At 44.3% G+C, this 20,003-nt stretch overlaps 1 protein-coding gene across 2 annotated transcripts in view; it reads right to left on the bottom strand.

Annotated features, from left to right (window-relative positions):
* Window positions 1–814: 814 nt before the first annotated feature.
* The window catches only part of ST8SIA5 (ST8 alpha-N-acetyl-neuraminide alpha-2,8-sialyltransferase 5), a 139,528-nt gene continuing 120,339 nt past the window's right edge, over window positions 815–20,003 (bottom strand). For both annotated transcript variants that reach the window (XM_029580616.1, XM_029580615.1), the window contains 5 exons: window positions 19,372–19,458; window positions 18,589–18,733; window positions 15,182–15,294; window positions 10,659–10,751; window positions 815–9,230 (listed from right to left, as the gene is read on the bottom strand). In XM_029580616.1, the coding sequence (XP_029436476.1) occupies window positions 8,768–9,230; window positions 10,659–10,751; window positions 15,182–15,294; window positions 18,589–18,733; window positions 19,372–19,458 (901 nt within the window). In that variant the 3' untranslated portion in view covers window positions 815–8,767. The remainder of the gene's footprint in view (window positions 9,231–10,658; window positions 10,752–15,181; window positions 15,295–18,588; window positions 18,734–19,371; window positions 19,459–20,003) is intronic.

Below are 20,003 nucleotides of genomic sequence, written 5' to 3'. Positions count from 1 at the left end.
TCCCCCCATTCCCTCCCGAAATCGGAGCGGCTGGAAGGGAACTTCCCTTCCCTCTAACCTGACCTTCCCACCCCTTCCCCTAACCTTTCCTCCCCCTAGCCCTACTGTAGCCCCCCCAACATTTTTATTTTACCTTTTGTGCCTGCCTCTGGGCAGGCGCAAGTTGCGTGTGCCGGCAGCCTGCCAGCACGCGATCCTTTGACACAGTGGCAATGGCCGCTGTGTAGGAGGCCTCTGTCCCTGTCCCCACCCTGGGACCACCCCGCCCCCGGACCACCCCTTTAGTAAAGCCCCGGGACTTACACGTGTCCCGGGGCTTTACGCATGTCGCTGGCATGCGTAAGGCCAGTTACACGCATAACCCTTTTAAAATCTGGCCCAGAGTGTTCTTTCTGCTGTTGAAGCTGCTTTGCCCCTCTCATAGTGTCTTGGGGTGTTCCTGCCACGGTTGGTGCTGCTTTGCTGCTCTTTTGGTGCTTTGGGCTGTTGGCGTCACTGTTGTTGGTGCCTTTAACCCCTCTATTGGTGCTCTGGGGTCTTCAAGCTACTGTTGATACTGCTTTACTCCTCTCATAGTACCCTAGGTGGTTGATGCCTCTCTGTGAGCTGCTTTGCCCCACTCTTGGTATCTTGAAGTGCTCTTCCCTCTGTTGCTGTCATCTGCCTGCAGGTTCCACCACTACTTTGATAGAACACCCCGATTTTAGTTCCTACAATAGAACAGATTGCTTCCCCCATTGACTTTCATGGAAAACAAATGACCGAATGACATGCATACATAAGATGAATTACTCAGCCAAATGAACTGAATGAATGAAGTTAATCAAAAATTTATTGTACACACATCCCTACAATGCAGGCTTGTCAGCCCGCACAAACCCAGTCTATTTTCAGAATCAAGACATTGACATACACTATGAGCATTGACTTATATGGCTAAAAGCATATGCTTAGGCCCAGAACACTAGGGGGTGGTCCTAACTTAACTGGAGCACCAGGGACTTGTAAGTACTGAGGGGGTGAGGTTGAGTAGATTACTCAAAGGGGGCAAGGTCTGAAAATGGAGGGGAAGAGCTAAGGCCATTGAAATTATTTTTGTATTACTTTTTCAACTTTGGCCACTTCAGTGTGGGATGAGTCAAAGGATCTCCAAAGACCACCCACAGGGCTTTTTAATTTACCCGGGGAGGGGGCATTATGTGGGCTGCTTGGGTCCTTTATGGATACATCCCAGGAAAATCAGGACACGCGTTAACATCCAGATACTTCCTGGGAAAGTTATCTATACATCTTGATGTGCAATTAACATTCAATCAAATAAAGCAGCTTACAGATTTTGAGGCAAACCATGCTATTTGCAGCAGTTTTTTGGGGGAGAGAGAAAAAGCGTGATTATATGAATTACAATAAACACATGTGATGAAGCCCTAGCGCAGCTTAGTCAATGATCCCCTCAGTCTGTACCCGAGGCGACGGCGGGTGAAGTGATTTGCCCAAGGTCGCAAGAAGCGTCAGCGGAAGAGGTGGAATTTGAACCCCGTCCTTCCCAGCTCTCGGCCCTGAGTTTTAGCTGCTCTATAGACTCCTTCACATTCTGGTTCTACCATTCACAAAAGAGAAATTGTAACAAAGACGATGAAAGTTCATTTGCAAACCCTCCCCTCCCTAAACCCCCACCACAAGCACTACCTTGTACTCCCAGACTGACATCCTTATTCTAGCATTCCAAATAGAGGAAATCTCCAGACTAGACCACAAGTAACCATCTGTATCCAGGTCATAAAGGGCAGGTAAGTCAGTCTCAGCTTTTCAGTCCCTGCAGCAAACTTTCAAACTAAAATCCTCTTACAATTTCAACAGACAGTTCTAGATGGAAGGATACTTATAGCTGATTGGAGTCATCTTTTATAGTTTACTACTGATAATTCGTGATTCCATTTTGGGAAGTTAATTCCTTCTCCAAGAGTCAACTGGGGTATCTGTCCAGACTATGCTATGGGGTACCATTTGGGACACCTCGCCATATGGGCCAACAGGTTCCATTTTCTCAAGGCAGGTTGATCCAGTCTTGGCTTTAAACCCATTGCATGCATGACCTTGAGTTTTCATCATCCTAGTGATTTCTCTAAGAAAAACAGGTCTACAAGCCATGCATGCATGCAGTGGAGTAAAACCAGGACTCAATCAGCCTGTCCTGGAGGGGAAAAAAAAAATGATTTGATTCAGCAGGAACTATCAAGCTCAGTCAAGGTGCTTTAGAAGCATCTGAATCCCTAACTGTCCAATTGGATTAGCCATTTCTGAGATTATATGGATCTATGTCACTCAATAGTCCTTCCTAGATCAGGAAATTAAGCGTTGAGTCATTCTGAGGATATATGTGTTTGGGGTGTTGCTCTCATTCTTATCATGCTTACATATTTCACATAACCCAGAAGAGTTTTGACTAGTTAATCTCTTCACGGTACTATATTTAAAAAGCTGAAAAAACTAATTATGAGGATTGTAAAACATCTTCTCAAACAACTTGACAGTGACCTTAAAAAAATAGTTTTTAGACATTATTTGGATCATGACAATCTATGAGTAAGCAATTTGACAATATAAAAGGGTTACCTTACTTCTCTATACAACCTGCTTCTTGTGGGTTGTTTTTTTTTTTTGCTTTTTGCATCCATGGGAACTTCTGGGGGATTAAACTGCCAAACAACAGCAAGGAGAACCAAAGGCTGTTTAAAACTCCTCACAAGATCCAGCACTCTCGACCACATAGGGGCTCAGGAAGACACTATCAGAACTCTTTGGACATCCTTGGACATTACGGGGTCCAACTGATGGCACACTCTTTGGCGTAGACTGTTACACTGTTCCTGAGAGCCCACAGAGTTAAAGTGTAAGGTGTCCCATGAGCATTTGGGCTGGTAAAATAGAACTAATGACCAATGTTCCCTGTAAGCCATACCCGCGCTCACACAGGTCGTGAAACAAACGCACACAGGAAAACACAAAAACACACAAGAAAAGGAAAATACAATGGGGTTTCCAAGAACACCATGTACAAACTTCTACACTACATTGCACAAGAGAATATTTTTGCGCACACAGCCCACAAAAACTAGAGGGAACATTGTGTGATGTCAAAATGGTCTAGCATGAATGCCAAATGAAATCTGTACAATTTGGTTAAGTGGGATTACTAACAACCTTGTCAAATTTCATAAAATATCTCTAATGATTATATTATTGTTGTTATTATTATGCTTTCAGACATAAATGAATGTACCCTTGATTCTTCCAATAGAAAAAAAAAAGTCCTGTTTTTATGGAATTATCCACTTGTGCATGACACCCTTCAAGAAAATGGAATCCCAATGTTCAGTCAAGTGATGTGATTGAACAAAATGTTCCAAAGCACATTATTGAACAGTGAGAAGGTCAAGCAGAAGCTATGTTTAGGAAGCTACAGAAGCTATTAGAAAAACACTGTAAATTCCAGCAATAAAAACACCCAAGCACTGTGGTACAGGAGCACGCCAAGCCAACTACAGTAAAGTGTTATGACTGCACCACACACATTAAGGGCTTGATTTATAGAAGGTCTCACCACATTTTGGGCCCACGGGATAGACTTTTGATAAATCTGGCCCAGAATGTGTATTAATGCAGGTGGTTGTGCTTTTCTTTTTTTTTTTTTTGGGGGGGGGGGAACATTTTGCATTTAAATTCTCAAAAAACCAACTATAAATATCAGTTTGATCATACTTCACCATTATCACCGACCTCAAGCCAGTTTCTAACACAAAGCTGCTCAGGAGATCAAACTCTATGGATCAGAGAGCAGCCAAGGGTGGAAAACTACAAGAGCAGCATTTCACCAGTCAGAAATAGCATTAAGGGGGGAAACCTGAGCAATTGCCCAAGAGCCACAGGGGTCTTTCCAGAAGTGAAGGAAGTGCAGCCTGATCCCAGGCTGGCCCAGCACTAGTAGAAATCTCCAGGCAGCAACGATAGTAAAGAAAATCAGTGTGAGTGTGTGAACTGTTCCGTGCACATAAGCTCTCCGGTGAGCTCCACTTTCTCCTCCTACATGGACTTCTTGTTACAAAAGAAAGCCATGCTCACAGGCCCCCACACTGATTTTCTTTCCTATTGCCATGGCTTGGAGTTACTGGGAACGGGCCATGGAGGAAGGGTGGGAGGGAGCCAAGGAGGGGTCATAATGGGAGGGGGAATAGGAGGGAGAGAACCTGGGAGAGTGGGTAAGAGGGAGAGAAGCTGAGAAAGTACCATTGGGAAGAATGGTAGAGGGGGAGAAGTTAGAAAGTGACCTTGAGAGGGAGCTATGTCATGCAGGGGGGGGGGGGGGGGAGGAGGAAGCTGGAGGGAGAGGACCTGGGAAAGTAGGAGGGGCAAAATCTATGAAATGACCATGGGAGTAGAAGAAGGAAGACTAAGGAAAGGCCATAGGAAGTGGCCATGGTGCAAGGACTTTGGGTCCAATGGGAGGTTCAAATGACCAGAGAAGGTTGTAGACCTAGGAAGGGACCATGAGAGAAGGGAAGAGGTGGAGGAGGGTAAAAATATAGGATATGGGTGGCAGCAGTGGGAGAAGACCTGGGGCGGGAGATGCTCAAGGACTGAAGAACAAGGGGAGATAAGTAGCAGGAGAAGACAGAGGGAGTGAAGGGAAAAACCCCAGGGTGAGGGGACCTGGGATCTTGGGCTCTCTCTCAAGTTTCTTCCTTGAGTTCTTTTTATTTCTTTTTGTCTTACTCCTTTCTCTTCGCATTTGTTTTTGCTAATTACATAATTTCCCATTTCGTTTAGACCACTGTTGCTCTACACACTTGTTTTTTTAAGTCTTCCTTGCTGAATCCACTCATCAGTTATTCATCTTGGAGGTAATTTTAAAAGGAGTTACGCCTGTAAATGCAACATACAATCGTAGCAATTTTAAAAAGCCATTTACGCGCGTAAAGCGTGCTTACACGTGAATATCTTATGGACCGTTCAATGGCATATATTATAGCAATTTTCAAAAGCCCACTTACATGGCTAAAGTACATTTGCATGTGTAAAATGCAATTTTAAGCATGGAAATGCTTTTTAAAATCAGGCCCATTATATTCATATTTTGTAGGAGTCAGCGTGTGAGCTCCACATGGGCTCCTAGGAAGGATCTGCACAGCAGAACTCCAAATTTCCTAGGATTCAGAATGATGAAAATGGCTCAGCAGGATGGTCTTCCAAATGCGTTGAACACTTGTAACCCCCTGAAAAATGTAAGGACACTCAAAAATGGAAATAGAGATCTGTACGATCATGTTTCATTTCACTGCAAGTTGAATTACGTACAACAATTGTAGGATTTGTCCTTTAGTTTTTCACTTGCAAATACTGCTGCTTTAGAATGGGTTTCCTTTTATGAAAATGTGCATAGTACAGTTTGGTGATGCTGCATAAATGTGAAAGAAAGAATTGGATTTGATCAACCAGATGATGTTGGTCAAGCAGCTTCAGGCAGGGCCAGTGGCTTCCATCAGCTATGCTAGACGGTCACCTAGAGCGCCAACGTTTTGGAGGGCATCAAACTTCAGCCAGTGCAAGGTCCGGGGGTGGGGTACTGTGCCAGATCCAATAGCACCAAAGAAGCAAGTGCTGTGCTGGAGCTGCCACCAATAGGTAGGTTAGGAGAGGGGGTGATGACCGAAGGTTCGCCTAGGGTGCCAAATACTCCTGCCCCAGCCCTGGCTTTGGGGATAGGTAGATGAGGGGACAGTATGAGACAAACAGGGTTGCCAACAAGCTCCACTTTTTTCAGGCACCCTGATCCAGGCGTCATTTTAATCTGGAGATTGCAGTTCTGATTTCCCTGTGAAACGCATGCAATGAGGTAAAACCTAGACTGGAGCACCTTGTCCTGAGAAAATGAAGACAACTTTCAACTCCACAGACTCTTTGTCTCTTGTAAATTCTGCAGACAGTGTTGAAAATAAACAAGGAAATCAACATTTCAGTGTGTCATTCGTAGGCACCAGCTCTGTGGGTGCTGAGCACCTGCAAAGAGGCCAATGCAATAAGGTGGACCAAGCAGAGAGCACATTTTTACTGCAGTGGTGTGCACCTTTTTTGTGCAAGCTTTGTGCACAAAATAATGTGCATGTGCCCTCGCAGGGAAATCCCATGCAAATGAAGGCATTAACTATTACCCCCACTCCTGTGCAGAGAGGTGCCCTGGTTTAACTCATAGTTTCCTAGCGCTGGAAAGTTTACTCCTGGTTAGAGGTGGAGCAACGTTTCCAGCACTCGCGTCAGCTGAGGTTCAGACCCCAGGACCTGTAATCGAAATTTATACCCAGAAACAAACCAAGCACGTCTTCTGTGCATGAACCTGATTAATGTGCACAAAAAAAATGTTTTCTGCACCGAGGGACAATAACTTTCAAACCAGCACACACGCGCACATTTGTGTGCATAGGTCGGCCTGCGCCCAGGTACACGGCCATTTTATAACATACACGTGCATATAGGCACACGTTATAAAATAGCCTGGCCCTGCGCATATACGCGCCAAATTGTAAGTGGGCACACGTGCATGCAAATCCTGTTTTACCAGTTCGTCCCCAGTTCACCCAGTTAAGAGAGAGGTCCTCCAACCCCCACCTGATCTGATAGCCTTCACTCCCCCGTTAGCCCCGACCCTTAAAACCCTGCGGATCTGCCTAGTATACTTTAAATTTTAACTTACACGGCATCCATAGCAGGAGTAAAAATTACGCAGCAGGGGGCCTCGGTGCATGCCGGCTCACATCAGTATTTACGCACACATCTTTGGTTCACGCCATGAAATGCCCATGGCCCAGTCCAGACTATGCTCTCGCCCCCACCCCTTTTTGAAAAATTTCGAGATGTGCACGCTGCGGGAGATACGCGCGCATCTTGGCAGCTTCTATAATCCCCTCGTGCACACGAGCCCGACTTCTTCACCCATCCCCTGATTAATGCACACGTCGGGCTTTTAAAATTATACCTCAAACTACTTTTGTGTGCATAAGTGATATTTTGTATGCATTAAAGTCTTTTATGTGCACTGAACATGAGTTTTGTGCTCATAAATCCCATTTGAGAGACTCCCCTGTTCCCCTGCAAATTTTAACTCCGGTTTCTGCGCACATGTTAACCTATGCAGTAAGAAACTGAGCCTAATTTCAGGACACGGTTTTAACCCACACGTTGTTGCAATGGCCGCAGTATAGATCATCTGTCTAATCTGTCTCCCCCGTCACCTCGTCACTCTCTCGCCTCCCCTCTCAGCTGCTGCGGGTTCAGGAGACTGAACGGGTGACACGGGAGGCAGATCTGCTAGCGCTCAAGTCCCGAGGGAGCTGGCCCCTCTGATGATGTCTACTGCAGTCCTACTCCATTTAACTGGCAATAAACTGTAGGGTTGCAGAAGAAGCATCACTTCATTACTCAAGCTTTGACACAAGTCTGACTTAAGCAAAACAAGAAGAAGATACCTCCAAAAGGCTAACAAAAAGGAGCAAGCTTTTGGGATTACTAAAGGTTGCTTCCTCAAGCAATGTTATAGTCAGAATATATCACTCATAACGCCTACGAACCTGTAGAAAGCGCTTTCAATACTCTGAGCTGCTCTGCAATGCCGTGCTGGCAATTTCTCGTCAAGCTCTGCTTCCCTGGCTGCGAGACTTTGCATTTTCCTAACGTAAGTTTACCAGGGAGCCTCCAGGAGCCCCCTCCAGTACATAATTACATTGCAATCCTACTCGTTAAAGTCGGCTCCCCCCTAATGCATGCCCTGGAAGAGTCCAATTACTACTTTCCCAGTAGCAGCCAATCCAGTCATCTGATTGGTCAAGGAGCCCCCTGGTGTGCTCTATAATATGATGGTTTTCAGAATTTATACATTTGAGCTATACAAGTAAATCCACTGGGAATTAGACTCTGCCCATCTGGTCTTTTCTAGGCTTGTGCTAAATTAATTAATTAGTGAATGGGGACACCTGAGGAAAATGGCTGATCATGTACAGATAAAAAAACACGAAGTTCTTCACCAGCGTCGAAAAATATTATTGAAAAATGGCCATTTCTTACCAGCCTGCCCTTTAGAAGTATAACTGTGGTTAAAAAGTACCCTTGTAAGAGGAAAAAGGTGAGTGCAAATAAAGAAAGCAGAAGTATGAGTCAGAAAATCGACAGTAACCACTGAGTGTGTCCTGCTTGGTGCTTTTTCCTAATCTAAGAAACTGAAAGCCACCATATGTGCTATATGTGTCTGTATGTATATGTGTGTTCACGTGTGTTTGTATAAATGCATGTATGAATGCGTGTGGGGTGTGTATGTTTGTATGTATGGAGAATATGAAAGTGTGTGGGTGTATGTGTATCTTTGTATAAATGAGTATATGAATGTGTGTGTGTGTGTGTGTTAGTGCATGTAGGAGAATATGAATGCATGTAGATAGATGTGTGTTGGGGGGGTGATGGTGTTTCTTATCGGATGTGCTTATTCCGTTTTGTAGTTTCCAGGGCAGTGTTGATGATCCTGTGGTTAGAATTTGCTTCACCCAAATTATTCTACCCACTCGACCAGCAGGAAAAATCCACCATGGGTGAGAGATAATGTCTTGAGAACTTTATGTCCAACAATTATTGCATAATCTCTGTCTGAAGGCAAAGCCATCACATCTCTTCCATACTGATCACGAGCTGTTAGAGGCCTCCCCGGCGCAGCACGCCTCCCCCATCAGCTGCAAGGGCCTGTGTGAACCCGTAAGATGCCCTTACTGTGCAGGTGCAGGAAGTTAAAGATCTCCGAGGGCATGGAGTGGAAGCCGGGCCGCGGTTTCACGTTGTCGTAGTAATGATGAGTGACAAACATCCCTGAGGGGTCCATGGGGAATGCCCAGAAGCCGAAAAGGTGCACCTCCTCGCAGAGCTCCAGCGCCGCGGTCACCAGAATCAGGCCGCTGCTGATCCGCTTGGCTCGCACTCCCTGAACGAACCAGAAGCGCGACACGTTGATGAGATACTGGGGGTGAAAGTAATACACGGCCTGCTGGGACTCAAAGTCATCCAGCACGTACTTGACCCGGATGGAGACGTCTGTGTTACGGGTATTGTAGAAGGCAGGCAGTAAGACGGAGGCATTCTCGTACACTTGGAGCACTTCATAGAAAGGCTTCCTCCATTTCTCCAGCTTGTGAAATCTAAACATAAACGAAACCAAGCAAGAGCTATCAAGCAGCTGTCATCTCCCATGACAATGTTATAAAATCAAATACATTTATTTCTTTATGGTTGTCCATGACCTAATTACTGTGCTTTTCATTTGCTATATGCTAAGCATGACACTGGACATTAAATGCTGCTACCAAAGCATTTTCTCCCTGTGTGGAGTGGGAGAAAACAGTGAGAGTGCTGTAATTAAAGTTAAATTATGTTCTAGGCCTCAAGATTTTATGCAACACTTAAATGTACAGCCCTTATCTAAAGGGGCCTAATCCAGCAGCTCAGTGACAATGCTGTGGGAGACCTGGGTTTGATTCCAAGACTAGGCCTCTGGTCCCCGAGCCAGCCAGCCAGGGCTGGGGATGCTGCATAATCAGCACTCACAGTCCCTAGCGAGGAGGGAATCTCAGTTATCAGGCAAGGGTCGACACCAAGAGGCCAGACTTGCAGCCGCCATGAGACAAAGTCCACAGGGGAGCTACAATTGGTGGCCCTTGGCTGAGGACTGTCACTTGAACAGCTGGTCTGAGTTGGGAAATGGGGAGATATAAAAATAAGAAGAAATCCCCCTACCCAAGATAATTTCAAATGAAGCTTAACAGATGTTGGTTCTGGTTGAACTGAAGCCCGAAAGGTGCAGGGACAAACAGCCAGGCCATAACATAAAATGTAAACATCCACAGAAAATGACAAAAGCCATTTTGTTTACTAGTAATGACATCAAGGACATGCAAGATGTCTCATCTCAGTAGAAATCCATTGGACTATCAGCCCGTCACCTACAAGTTCTTTCACTGTGGCGCATACTGGTAAGATATTTACACGGCCTACTGAGGGGATGCAAAGCGAGCTAGAACAGAAAGGAAAATTCTGCTCTTTCAATGGATTTCTAAAGAATTACAATATAGTAAAACTAACCTTTCTTCCTGCATGGACTGGATTGTTTGTTAACAGACCATGGTCGGCATGCTAATATCCCTAGCAGTCTGCAGGCCCTCCGAGGCAGACTGAATGACATCCATTGCTGGGCTCTCAGTTGCTGAGCCTGACTCATTATGAAGGTGCCAGTGAAAGCCAAAGAGCCTTCAGTTGATCATTTTTATCCAAGTCAGGTCTAAGCAGTCACCTTTTTCTTTTGCAATGACGAATTAAAGCAAAGCAAAGCCTGCCTTTTTCTTTTTAAAACAGAAGATTTTAATCTTCCTGTTTTAGTTATGGTGGTAATAATAATGTAACCCCAGTGGAGGCCTGCTGGCAGGGTATTAATCCCCGCCCTGTCATGTTCTACAGATTCTCAATTTCTGCCAAAAGGCCAAGAAGGTCCTCAGCTCAGAGCTGAGATTCTGCACTTGAATCTTAGCCGCAGGACTGAGAACTTAGGAAAAGCCCACAGCAGCAGCACTGACCTTTCTGTGATTATACTGGGATTGACTGTCACCACGTCCGTCTTTAGCCCAACATCCACCACGTACTTCTCAGATATAGGAGGCAAGTTGCACCTAACGGAACACACAGCAAATGGCTTTAAGCATTTCAGCTAAAGAAATCGCTCCTGTTAATGAGTTTTCCCTTTAATGGCTAAAGTCAGAATCAGACCACATGGCACTATGAACAACCATCCTCTGCAGTTCCTTACAAAGACGTTAAATTACATGCTACGATCATTTTTATCATTTTGAACCTTAAAGTAATTCCGTCTCCATCAGTTTCCTCAGGACTTATTATATCAATGGGATGAGATAAGATAATTCATATACACCTTTTTGTAAAATAATAGTTCCTTCTACTAACTTCAAGTGGATTTCTTTGCTTTTCAAAGTTTTGCTTATTATATTATGATGGTGATTGATTATCATAAAGCTGATTTCATTAGCAACATTGTAAAGCAAATCATAGTTATGTTGATACAAGTATATAATGAATTAATGATCCACACAAGTTATACAGGCACAGTGGATAGTGGAGCTCCCCTGCCTCAAAGAACACACAGTCGAAGAGTTAAAAAATGGAGACCAGAAAGAGATGCATGAGGATGAGGGCAGCTTCAGGCATGGTGGTGCTGTAGGAGGTAAATCTGCTCTATGAAGACTATGGGACTAGCTCTCAGTCTTAGGTTTCCAAGCAGGACTTACTGGTGAAGAGAGGAGGGCAAAGGGGCCATACATTCCAGACACAGAGGGACAAAAAGAGAAAAGGTTTGGCTGGCGAAAGTGAGCTGGGAAGGTGAAAGGAACCAAGAGGATAGGGGAATATACTAAGCTAAGGCTGAAAGGAGGGGCATGGCTAGAAATGTGGACTGAAACAAAAGGGCAAGCTTGAGATGAGCATGGCAACAGAAGAGAAACCAGTTGTAGGACTCAAGATAGAGGTGAGGGGCAAAGCTTATTCATTTATAGACAGCCTTTATACATCAGTACAAGTTCATTAAACCGGTTTACAAAAAGATGATACCAATCATTAATATAGTATAATATCAATAAAATATGAAACTCAATGTACTATAACAACTAGGGATGGGCATTCGGGAGAAATGAAATAGGAAGTGAGACAAAATTTCCTAATTTGTTTTGGATTGTTTTCAAAACAAAAAGAGTTAAATTCTGACTAAATTTCATCAGATTCTCATTTTGTTTTGAAAACCCATTAAAAAAACATCGCTGATCTGACCTAGGCATAGGCCTGAAGCCAGGGCCTTGCCTAGGTAATAGGCAAGACCCAAAGCAGAGGCCCCGGCCTATGCCTGAGAGTGACTATGGCGCCTCGGCCTAAGTCTAGGCCCAAAACGTAGACCTCGACCTAACAAAGGAGCCACTGCCTATGCCCATGCACAACACTGGGGTCTCAGCATAGGCCCTGCCCGCAGTCAGGGCCTAGGTCAAGACCCGAGCAAAGGCCCAGGCCCGGGAAATTCTCAATGTCCTCCCCCCCTCCATATTTACTGAATCCAACACTGCGTCCTGTCCTAGTCCTGATGCTTGGACCTTGGCCTGGACCCAGACACAACGCCGGGGCCTAGGTCCAAAGACCAGGTCCCAACACCTGGGCCTCAGCCTAGACCAAGGCCCTTGTCCAGGCCTGATGCCAGGGACTGGCCCGGAGGCCAGGTCCTGAGACCAGGGCCTTGTCCTAGGCCAGGGCCTGGGCCCAGGCCCGATGCTGCAGCCCTGCTCGGAGGCTGGGTCCTGATGCCGGGACACCAGGTTTAGTCCGAGGCCCAGGCGTCTGATCTATGCCTCCAAGCCCAGCCTTGCATAGAGTCTAGGCCAAGGTTGCAGCAACGTACCGCAGCCTAGGCCTTCGCAAGGCCAAAGCTTTGGCCTGATGAGGTGGATTTTGTCCTCAAAAGCTGGTTGGTCTATAAGGTGCCACCTGACTCCTGTCATTTTTAATAACAAGTGATTAATGATTGTGTTACAGCATTAATAATGAGACAGTGGACCTGGTACATTGTGAACTAGAAACATGTGGTGTGAAGTTCCTTTCTCCCATCGTATCACATTTTGTGATTAGTGAGAAGAACAAGTGAAGGGCACACTTTGAGGTCTTTAGGTGGCAAAACGTGAAATAAATAAAGGATGACATTGATGATGATTACGACAACCTCTGTGTACACTCCACTGCTACAGCTTTGAATGGAGAATACCTTCACATCCAGAAATCTTCATCACATACTCCATGAACATGTTTGTCTGTCATGCACTCTCTCTTTCTCTAGATATAGATAGACAGATACAGTATTGCTAGAAAGATCTGTCTTTGTCTGTTTTTCTATCTGTCTCTCTAAAGCAATACGCCATGTCTGCAGCCGTATTATAACGTGCATTAAGAAAGCATGTCAAAGAATGTCAAAAAGAACCAGGGGATGCCGTTGGTTCCTACAGGTGCTATTTTTCAAAGAAACAATGTCAGCAATATGCACCTATTTAGTGCTAATGATCTAATAGAAGGAGCTTATATTTTGAAAACTGGCCCAAATTTGGAGTTAACGAACAGGAGGATACCACTTAACATCTGTCTGCTGACTTTTCTTTTCACATGGAACTAACACGCCCGCACTCCATTAAACTTAAAACGTCACTTACCATTCAGGCTGTAAATGCTTTGGGTCCTATCTATTCGAGAGATCATTTCCTGCTTTGTGTTCCGGTTCATTCATTAAGATCTTTGCAGGAGGCTCTGCCTTGTCTTCCATCACTGACTGAAGTAAGATCAGTTGGGACATGACGGGCTTTCATTAGTGCGCCACTTTGCCTCTGGAATTCCCTTCCGAGAGAGGCTCGAATAGCATTTATATCCCTGATCAAGACTTGCTTGTTCCAACAAGCATTCATCACTATAATTGCTTTTAGCTAAGTGTTCCTGTTATGCTATTTAGTCATGTTTTTGCTTTTAATTAATTTCATCTGGTAGTTCCTATTCTACTGTCTTATATGATTTTAAGTAATATGATATGCATTTCTGCAATGGCCTTTTCATTTAAGGAATGTGATTATTATTCTGCATGAACTTGTTATTTTCATTTTATTCTCTGCTCGTGTTTCTTTTAATAATTCTTAATTCTTTATTTCATCTATTGCTCCTCTCCTTGAGTCAATGGAAAGGTGGGTTACATATTGAAAAAATAAATGAATAAATATTTTATACCATGGAGAGAAGAGTATTCAAATTTTGGTCCAGTATATAACTTGCTAAAATAGTGACCCAGTGGGACAGTGAGAATGCTTCTTTGTTAAATTTGGACCATCTTTTGCACTAGACCAGGGGTGGTCAACTCTGGTCTTCAAGAGCTGCAAACAGGTCTGGTTTTCAGGATATCCATAAAGAGTATGCATAAGATATATTTGCATACAATGGCAGTAGTGCATGCAAAATGTATTTCATGCATATTCATTGTAGACATCCTGAAAACCAGAGCTGTTTGTGTCTCTTGAAGACTGGAATTAGCCACCCTACTGCACCGGACCACAACCAGAATAAACCCCTCTCTTGCAATATAATTGCTAAGGAGTATCAGACCTACAAAGAAAATCATAGATCCATGTAATCAAAAATGCAGGAAGATGCAGTCAGTTATTGGGTTTAGATTAAGTCTGGAGAATCATTTTAAATAAGCAATTTACATGTCACACATATTAAATAATAAAACAGTTCCTATAATAAAACATGTCTATAATACACAGTGACCCTATAGTCACTAGGTGGTGCTGAAGACCTAACAGTGCAGCACAGAAGATGTATTCTAAGATATTTTTGTGATTCTCAGCAGCATGGTAAGTCTTTTATGTAATCCTAACCACACATCACATTCTCATACTTCTGAACCAAAGATCAAATAATGTATCACAAAACAAAAGTATAAACAGCTTATAGCAGCATAATAATTGTGTGAAATTGAGACGCACATCCTGGGCCAGCCTCGATTTGGATCTTCTGCCCCCTGGGTCAGCTGGGGCTAGAGATGCTGCAAAGTCAACGCTCACAGCCTTTTGGATGGGGAGGTGGGAATAAGCGTGAATTTAGAGTCATGGTCGTTGCTGAAGGGTGACCCCTAGAGGCCAGATTCAGGGCCCATGATTGCAGGGTTCCAGAAGGAGCCCTGGTGCTTGGCTGACCAAGGATTGTTTCTACAATGTATGTTGGTGGAGACATAAAAATATGAGAAGAAATCCCTGGATTGCTGCAAATGAAGGCTCATGGCACCAGAATCCCAGCTCTGGTTCTGATTGAGCTGGAAGCACAGTGCAGGCAGTAGAAAACTGTCGGGTCAAAAAAACAAAGGGCACATCCTTGACAGCGTGACACTTGAGCTACTCTTAGAGACAAGAGGAATCTCAAAACAAAGCACAGCCCTTCCCTTTCTCCATGGACATGATTTCAAAGCAAAGAATGTGATGCAAAGTTCAAAGGAGCACAACACTACTCGAGTTACCGAAAGACGAAATCTGCATTATCGATCTCCCTGCCACAATGGCTCTTCTTCAGTATGCCTCCATTCCCGACCACAGCACACTTCTTAAACTGGGAACGGTAATACGGCATTTCCTACAGTTAAAAAAAAAGTAAAATTACTAAAGTACAAATGGAACCATTACAGGGATATGATGTGATGTAAGTTTTAGCCCATCCTGGCTTTTCGATATCCTCCCTACCCACTTGTCGAAAAGGTAGAAGAATGGAAAAAGAATGACTACAAATATCAAAGTGCATTGGGGTGGAAGTTCAAATACCAGATTGGGATGGAAGTTCAAAAACCAGGATAGGCCAAAAGATATTACTGGGTCATATCACATTCCTGCCAGTTTGGGTTGACAGAGTTGGCCAGAATGAAACTTGTCTGGGTATGCAGATACAGCTGGTTATATTAACTCTTTTGTGTGTGAAGCCCATTTTACCAATTCACAAAATGCATTAGAAGTCATGTTAGGATCTCAGGGCCTGCAAGCTCTTCTGGGTTACAGAGTGAAAGCTGGATTACTATGTAAGTAATAGCAGATATTGGTGAGAGGGAAGGTTGCATTATAGGCATACAGTGCATTTCCTGGAGAATGTTACTGTGCATTCAAAATGATCCTGTTATGGTAGAGCTTGGGGTTGAGATTAAGGCTTAGCATATAAGAATAGGATGAGGTAGGCCAGGATACTTGGTTTGTCTTCCCTTGCACCTAGAAAGAGGTAGGCCTCAAGAAGAATATTAAAAGGACTTTCAGCATGGAACTTTCCACAACAAGCAAACATGAGCCTAACAAGCCAGATGGAACATGAGATAAGGACCAGTAGCCACTGGCACACAGTCAAACTCCTTTAACATTGCACGTACACTGGTGAGGGAGGCGGGGCTACAAACTCACAGATATAGGTGTGGGACTCAAGATGGCAAACACTCCCCATCAATCATTATGAAGTCAACAAAACACCCCACCCAGACCCCATCAATCATAAAGAAGTCAACAAGGAACCATTTATAAGCTATCAAAATATCCGCCACCACCAATGAATTAAGAGACAATCTAGTCTATGGAGAAAACCTCTATAAAACAAGCTTTAGGAAGCAAGTTGATTCTTCAACCACATTTCTAGCAGATACACCAGAAGATGTTAAGGCGGCGAAGACAACCCCAGATCCTGAGAGGCATTCCTAAGGCCAAGGTGCAAAGACTTCAGACCAAGAGGGCATTAGAGAGAGAAAGTCAAGGGATAGATAAGTATAAGAGAAGTATGAATCGCCAACCCTGGCCTACACTGTATCCTTTTGGTGAAAATATGAAATAAGTTATACTTAAATTATACAAGGTGTGTGTGCATGTGTTTGCTTGTAAGAGCTGTAGCATCTGTAGTTTTTCATAAATATTTTGTACTAAACACATGTAAGTCTACCCAGTAGATACTTTCTGAAGGAACCAACTATCTGATAGCACCTCGCTCAAATAATTTCCCGTAACAGTCCTTGACATTAGCTATACAGTTCTGCTATGTTGAAACATGCCAGAGACATAAGACAAGGAATAATAGTAATAATATTGTTCTTATATCATATTGTTAGCCAAGTATGTTAAAGAGCGAGTACACAACTGTGATCACATAGTTTCAATTGGTTGTCATTTTATTTGCCTCAAAATGAAGGGTTGCATTAAGCACACTGAGATTTGAACTTGGAAACTGAGACCCCGAAGTTGAAGAAACGCTGAACGCTACTTAGCCGAATAAGTAGCGACTTATCTGGCTAAAAGGCAGCTGCTGAATATCCGGCTATGTTCAGCAGCCACCACTTAGCCTAATAATTCACAGATCCACCTAAGTAGTTAGCTGGATAGTTAGTTGGTGAGCAGTGGGCGTGATATGCTGCTGAATATCCCTTGTAAGTTAGCCACAGAAGCCTTATCAGGGTATCTTACATAGACTGCTATGTCTGAATATCTACCCTTGTATGTTTACAGCTCATTCAGACTAAAAGTCCCTTGTAATATTTTTAGCACAAATGCCTTTAATTTTTACATGTCTTTCTGACTAGAGTACTAGAGTATGTCAATGCCGTCAGCATATTTTTTCCATGACTTAGGACTTGGTACATAGTAATACGCAGCTGCTGGCGGTCCATACCCTCCTCTGCAGCCCTATCAGGGAGCCCTCTACTTGGTGGTGATTTTCTGCCAGGCCACTTCAGGTCAACAACCTGGAACCTGTTGGCCAGCAACCCGTCAACTTTTCCAACTCGCTTCCTTTTTCCCATTGCAGCTGGAGTGGAAATCGGAAGATGGAGGCCACTGCTGCTCTTGACCCACTGGCTGTGCTCATGAAGCAGCTCCCCCTGAGAGGCCTCATAGGGAAGGCGAGGGAAAGAAGAGGGGGGGGGGGGGGGAATCAAAGGGCAGCAGGAAGAAGCACCCAGCAATAATGACCGGAACCTGAGGCGACAAGAACTTTCCATTTAAATGTCATATTTTCCTTTTGAGGGTTTGTGGTGCTGTTGCTTCAGCACCATTAACCCTTGGAAAGCATTTCAACCTACATAACATTTAGAGAGACGGAGGGAGAGAGAGGGACACTAGAGCAACACTGTCGCCCCTAGGAATGGAAGAAGCCTGAGAAGGAGAAGAAATCCCTTTGGTAGCGCAAAATGTTAATTTCTTCAGCCCGCCAAATCTCTAGCATCGTGCTGGCATCTCTGGCATGCTAAGCTCCCTTCGAGACTCCAGTAAAATTGGGTCTCCAGAAAGCATCTTTATGCCAAAAAAAAAAAAAAGAGTCAGATTCGTTAGTGGATATATTTATTACAGTCTTGAAATGGTAAGTGGAGGTGCCGTGGGAAAAGCCCTGTACTGTCCTCTGCTTTTACTTAATGATGCACCCAGCACAGGCTTAATGTTACGATGGTGCAGCACGTCCTGCGACTTAAGGCTTTCGCGTCCCTCGTGCTCCAGAGAGCCAAGCTTCGCACGGTGAAATTGCTTCATAAATAAATGGCCTTGCTAGCCTCAGCATACTCTGCAGCTCTGAGCCCACACTGCTGCGGGGTTTAATTCCCTGCTGTGTGGAGAAACCCCAACTGCACCGCCGAACCTCGCCTTCTAAATTCCGCGAGACGAGGTGAAAAAAACAAAATCGCCGAAAATGCAGGGTTCTGTATCTGAATCAACTGGCGGCCAAAGTGCATGAATGGTGCCCTCAGCTGAGGCCGGCGGACAAAGGGTTTTCAGATGGGCGCGGGAGGAGCAATTTGAAAACCTTTGCCTCTGAAGATCGCAATGGGAGCTCTGCAAGGCTTGGTCCCGCTGTGCACATCCCCCACCAACGAAAGGACCGGTCATTTGACGAACACTAAAGGGAAGTTCAAAGCACCTTTGGAAAGATTTGGAAGATTTCGGGATTGATGTGAAATATCCCGCTGCTGTCCACTTCATACTTCAGCTTTGATCCCAGAGGAGTATTCCTTTGCGTAGTGAACATGAAGGAAGGTGCGTTGCAACATCTGGAGAGAGCAGACCTACCAAAAGACAGGAGCAAGGGTTAGAGGGCACCCAGTACAGCAGGCTTGATAAAATGCATCTGAAGCGCTCTGCATACAATTTTAGCAAATGCTGCACTCTGGCTGTCTCAAAATAACCTGCTGTATGCTGAGGGGGAGGCTCTGAGCATGCTAAGGGAGATTAGGGGGCACTCTCAAAGGAGATATTTGTTCAAGGCAGATATTACAGGGGTCACATCTCCTTTCCTGCCATTCACTGACCCACTGTGTGCAGGATCCCCTTTAATCACCTCCTGGTTGCAGGGTTATGGGGTTGGTGGGGGATAGGCTTGTTGGCCTACTTTCCATATGTTACATCAGCACAAGTTTAACAGTTCTGATTTTTTTTTTATTTCCACCAGTTCTTAAACATCCACAAGCAGCCAAAAAAAAAGAAAGCCCCTGCCCTTTACCAGCTTCCCCCCCCCCCCCGCCCTCTAACTGCATTAATGCAGATGAAGAGATTGGCTTGTCAGGGGTGTTTTCTTTACCAGTCAGGCCTAGAATAGTCAGTCTGTGGCCATCTGACTGCCATGTTCTTTCAAAGGAGATTATTCCGGAGTTTCTGACTCACTAGGACTTTCTGAAACATGGCCACCCACAGTGATCCCACTCACTTGAAGATGTTGGATTCTGTCACGTTCATTTCCCATTTGCATACTCCTAGGCTTTTCCACCTATCAAATAAATCCGATTGCTTCACCCTTGAATGAATGAATGAATGAATAAATAAATAAATAAATAAATAAATAAATAAATAAAGCATAGGCAGCATGGACTCAATTTAAAAAACAAAGAATAAATATTCCTACTTTCCCAAGAGGTGCCAGTGATCTCACCGTGAATTACAGTATCAGTTCAATGGACCGTCACTCAGGTAGCCAGCTAATTCCTTTTTCATTTTTTTTTTTTAAACCAACAGACTAATCCAGTTCTGGTTTTAGCCGCTGCCTACATTGGCCTTGCAGTTATGATTTCCCTAGGAAAAGCAGGAACTACAGATATGCGGCCATCTAAAGCCAAGACTGGATCAGCCTGTCAATGAAAAAAAAAATGGAGTGAACTGGCCATCCTAACCGTAGCAGTAAATCTTTCAGAGCTGTGTGAATCTGCCTCTGTGGAATACCCACTGCAAGTTCACTAAAAAAAATTCCAAGTTAGCACACATTAGAAGCAAAAAAAATACCAACCAGTACTACCTGGCATTAAAGACATCTTCAGTTTTAGGGTTGCCCCCTGGCTCCCTGTC

Source organism: Rhinatrema bivittatum, chromosome 1 (assembly GCF_901001135.1).
Source record: "Rhinatrema bivittatum chromosome 1, aRhiBiv1.1, whole genome shotgun sequence".
Taxonomy (NCBI): domain Eukaryota; kingdom Metazoa; phylum Chordata; class Amphibia; order Gymnophiona; family Rhinatrematidae; genus Rhinatrema; species Rhinatrema bivittatum.
The sequence above is the reverse complement of the archived record's forward strand: the minus strand, read 5'-3'. Positions and strand labels throughout refer to the sequence as shown.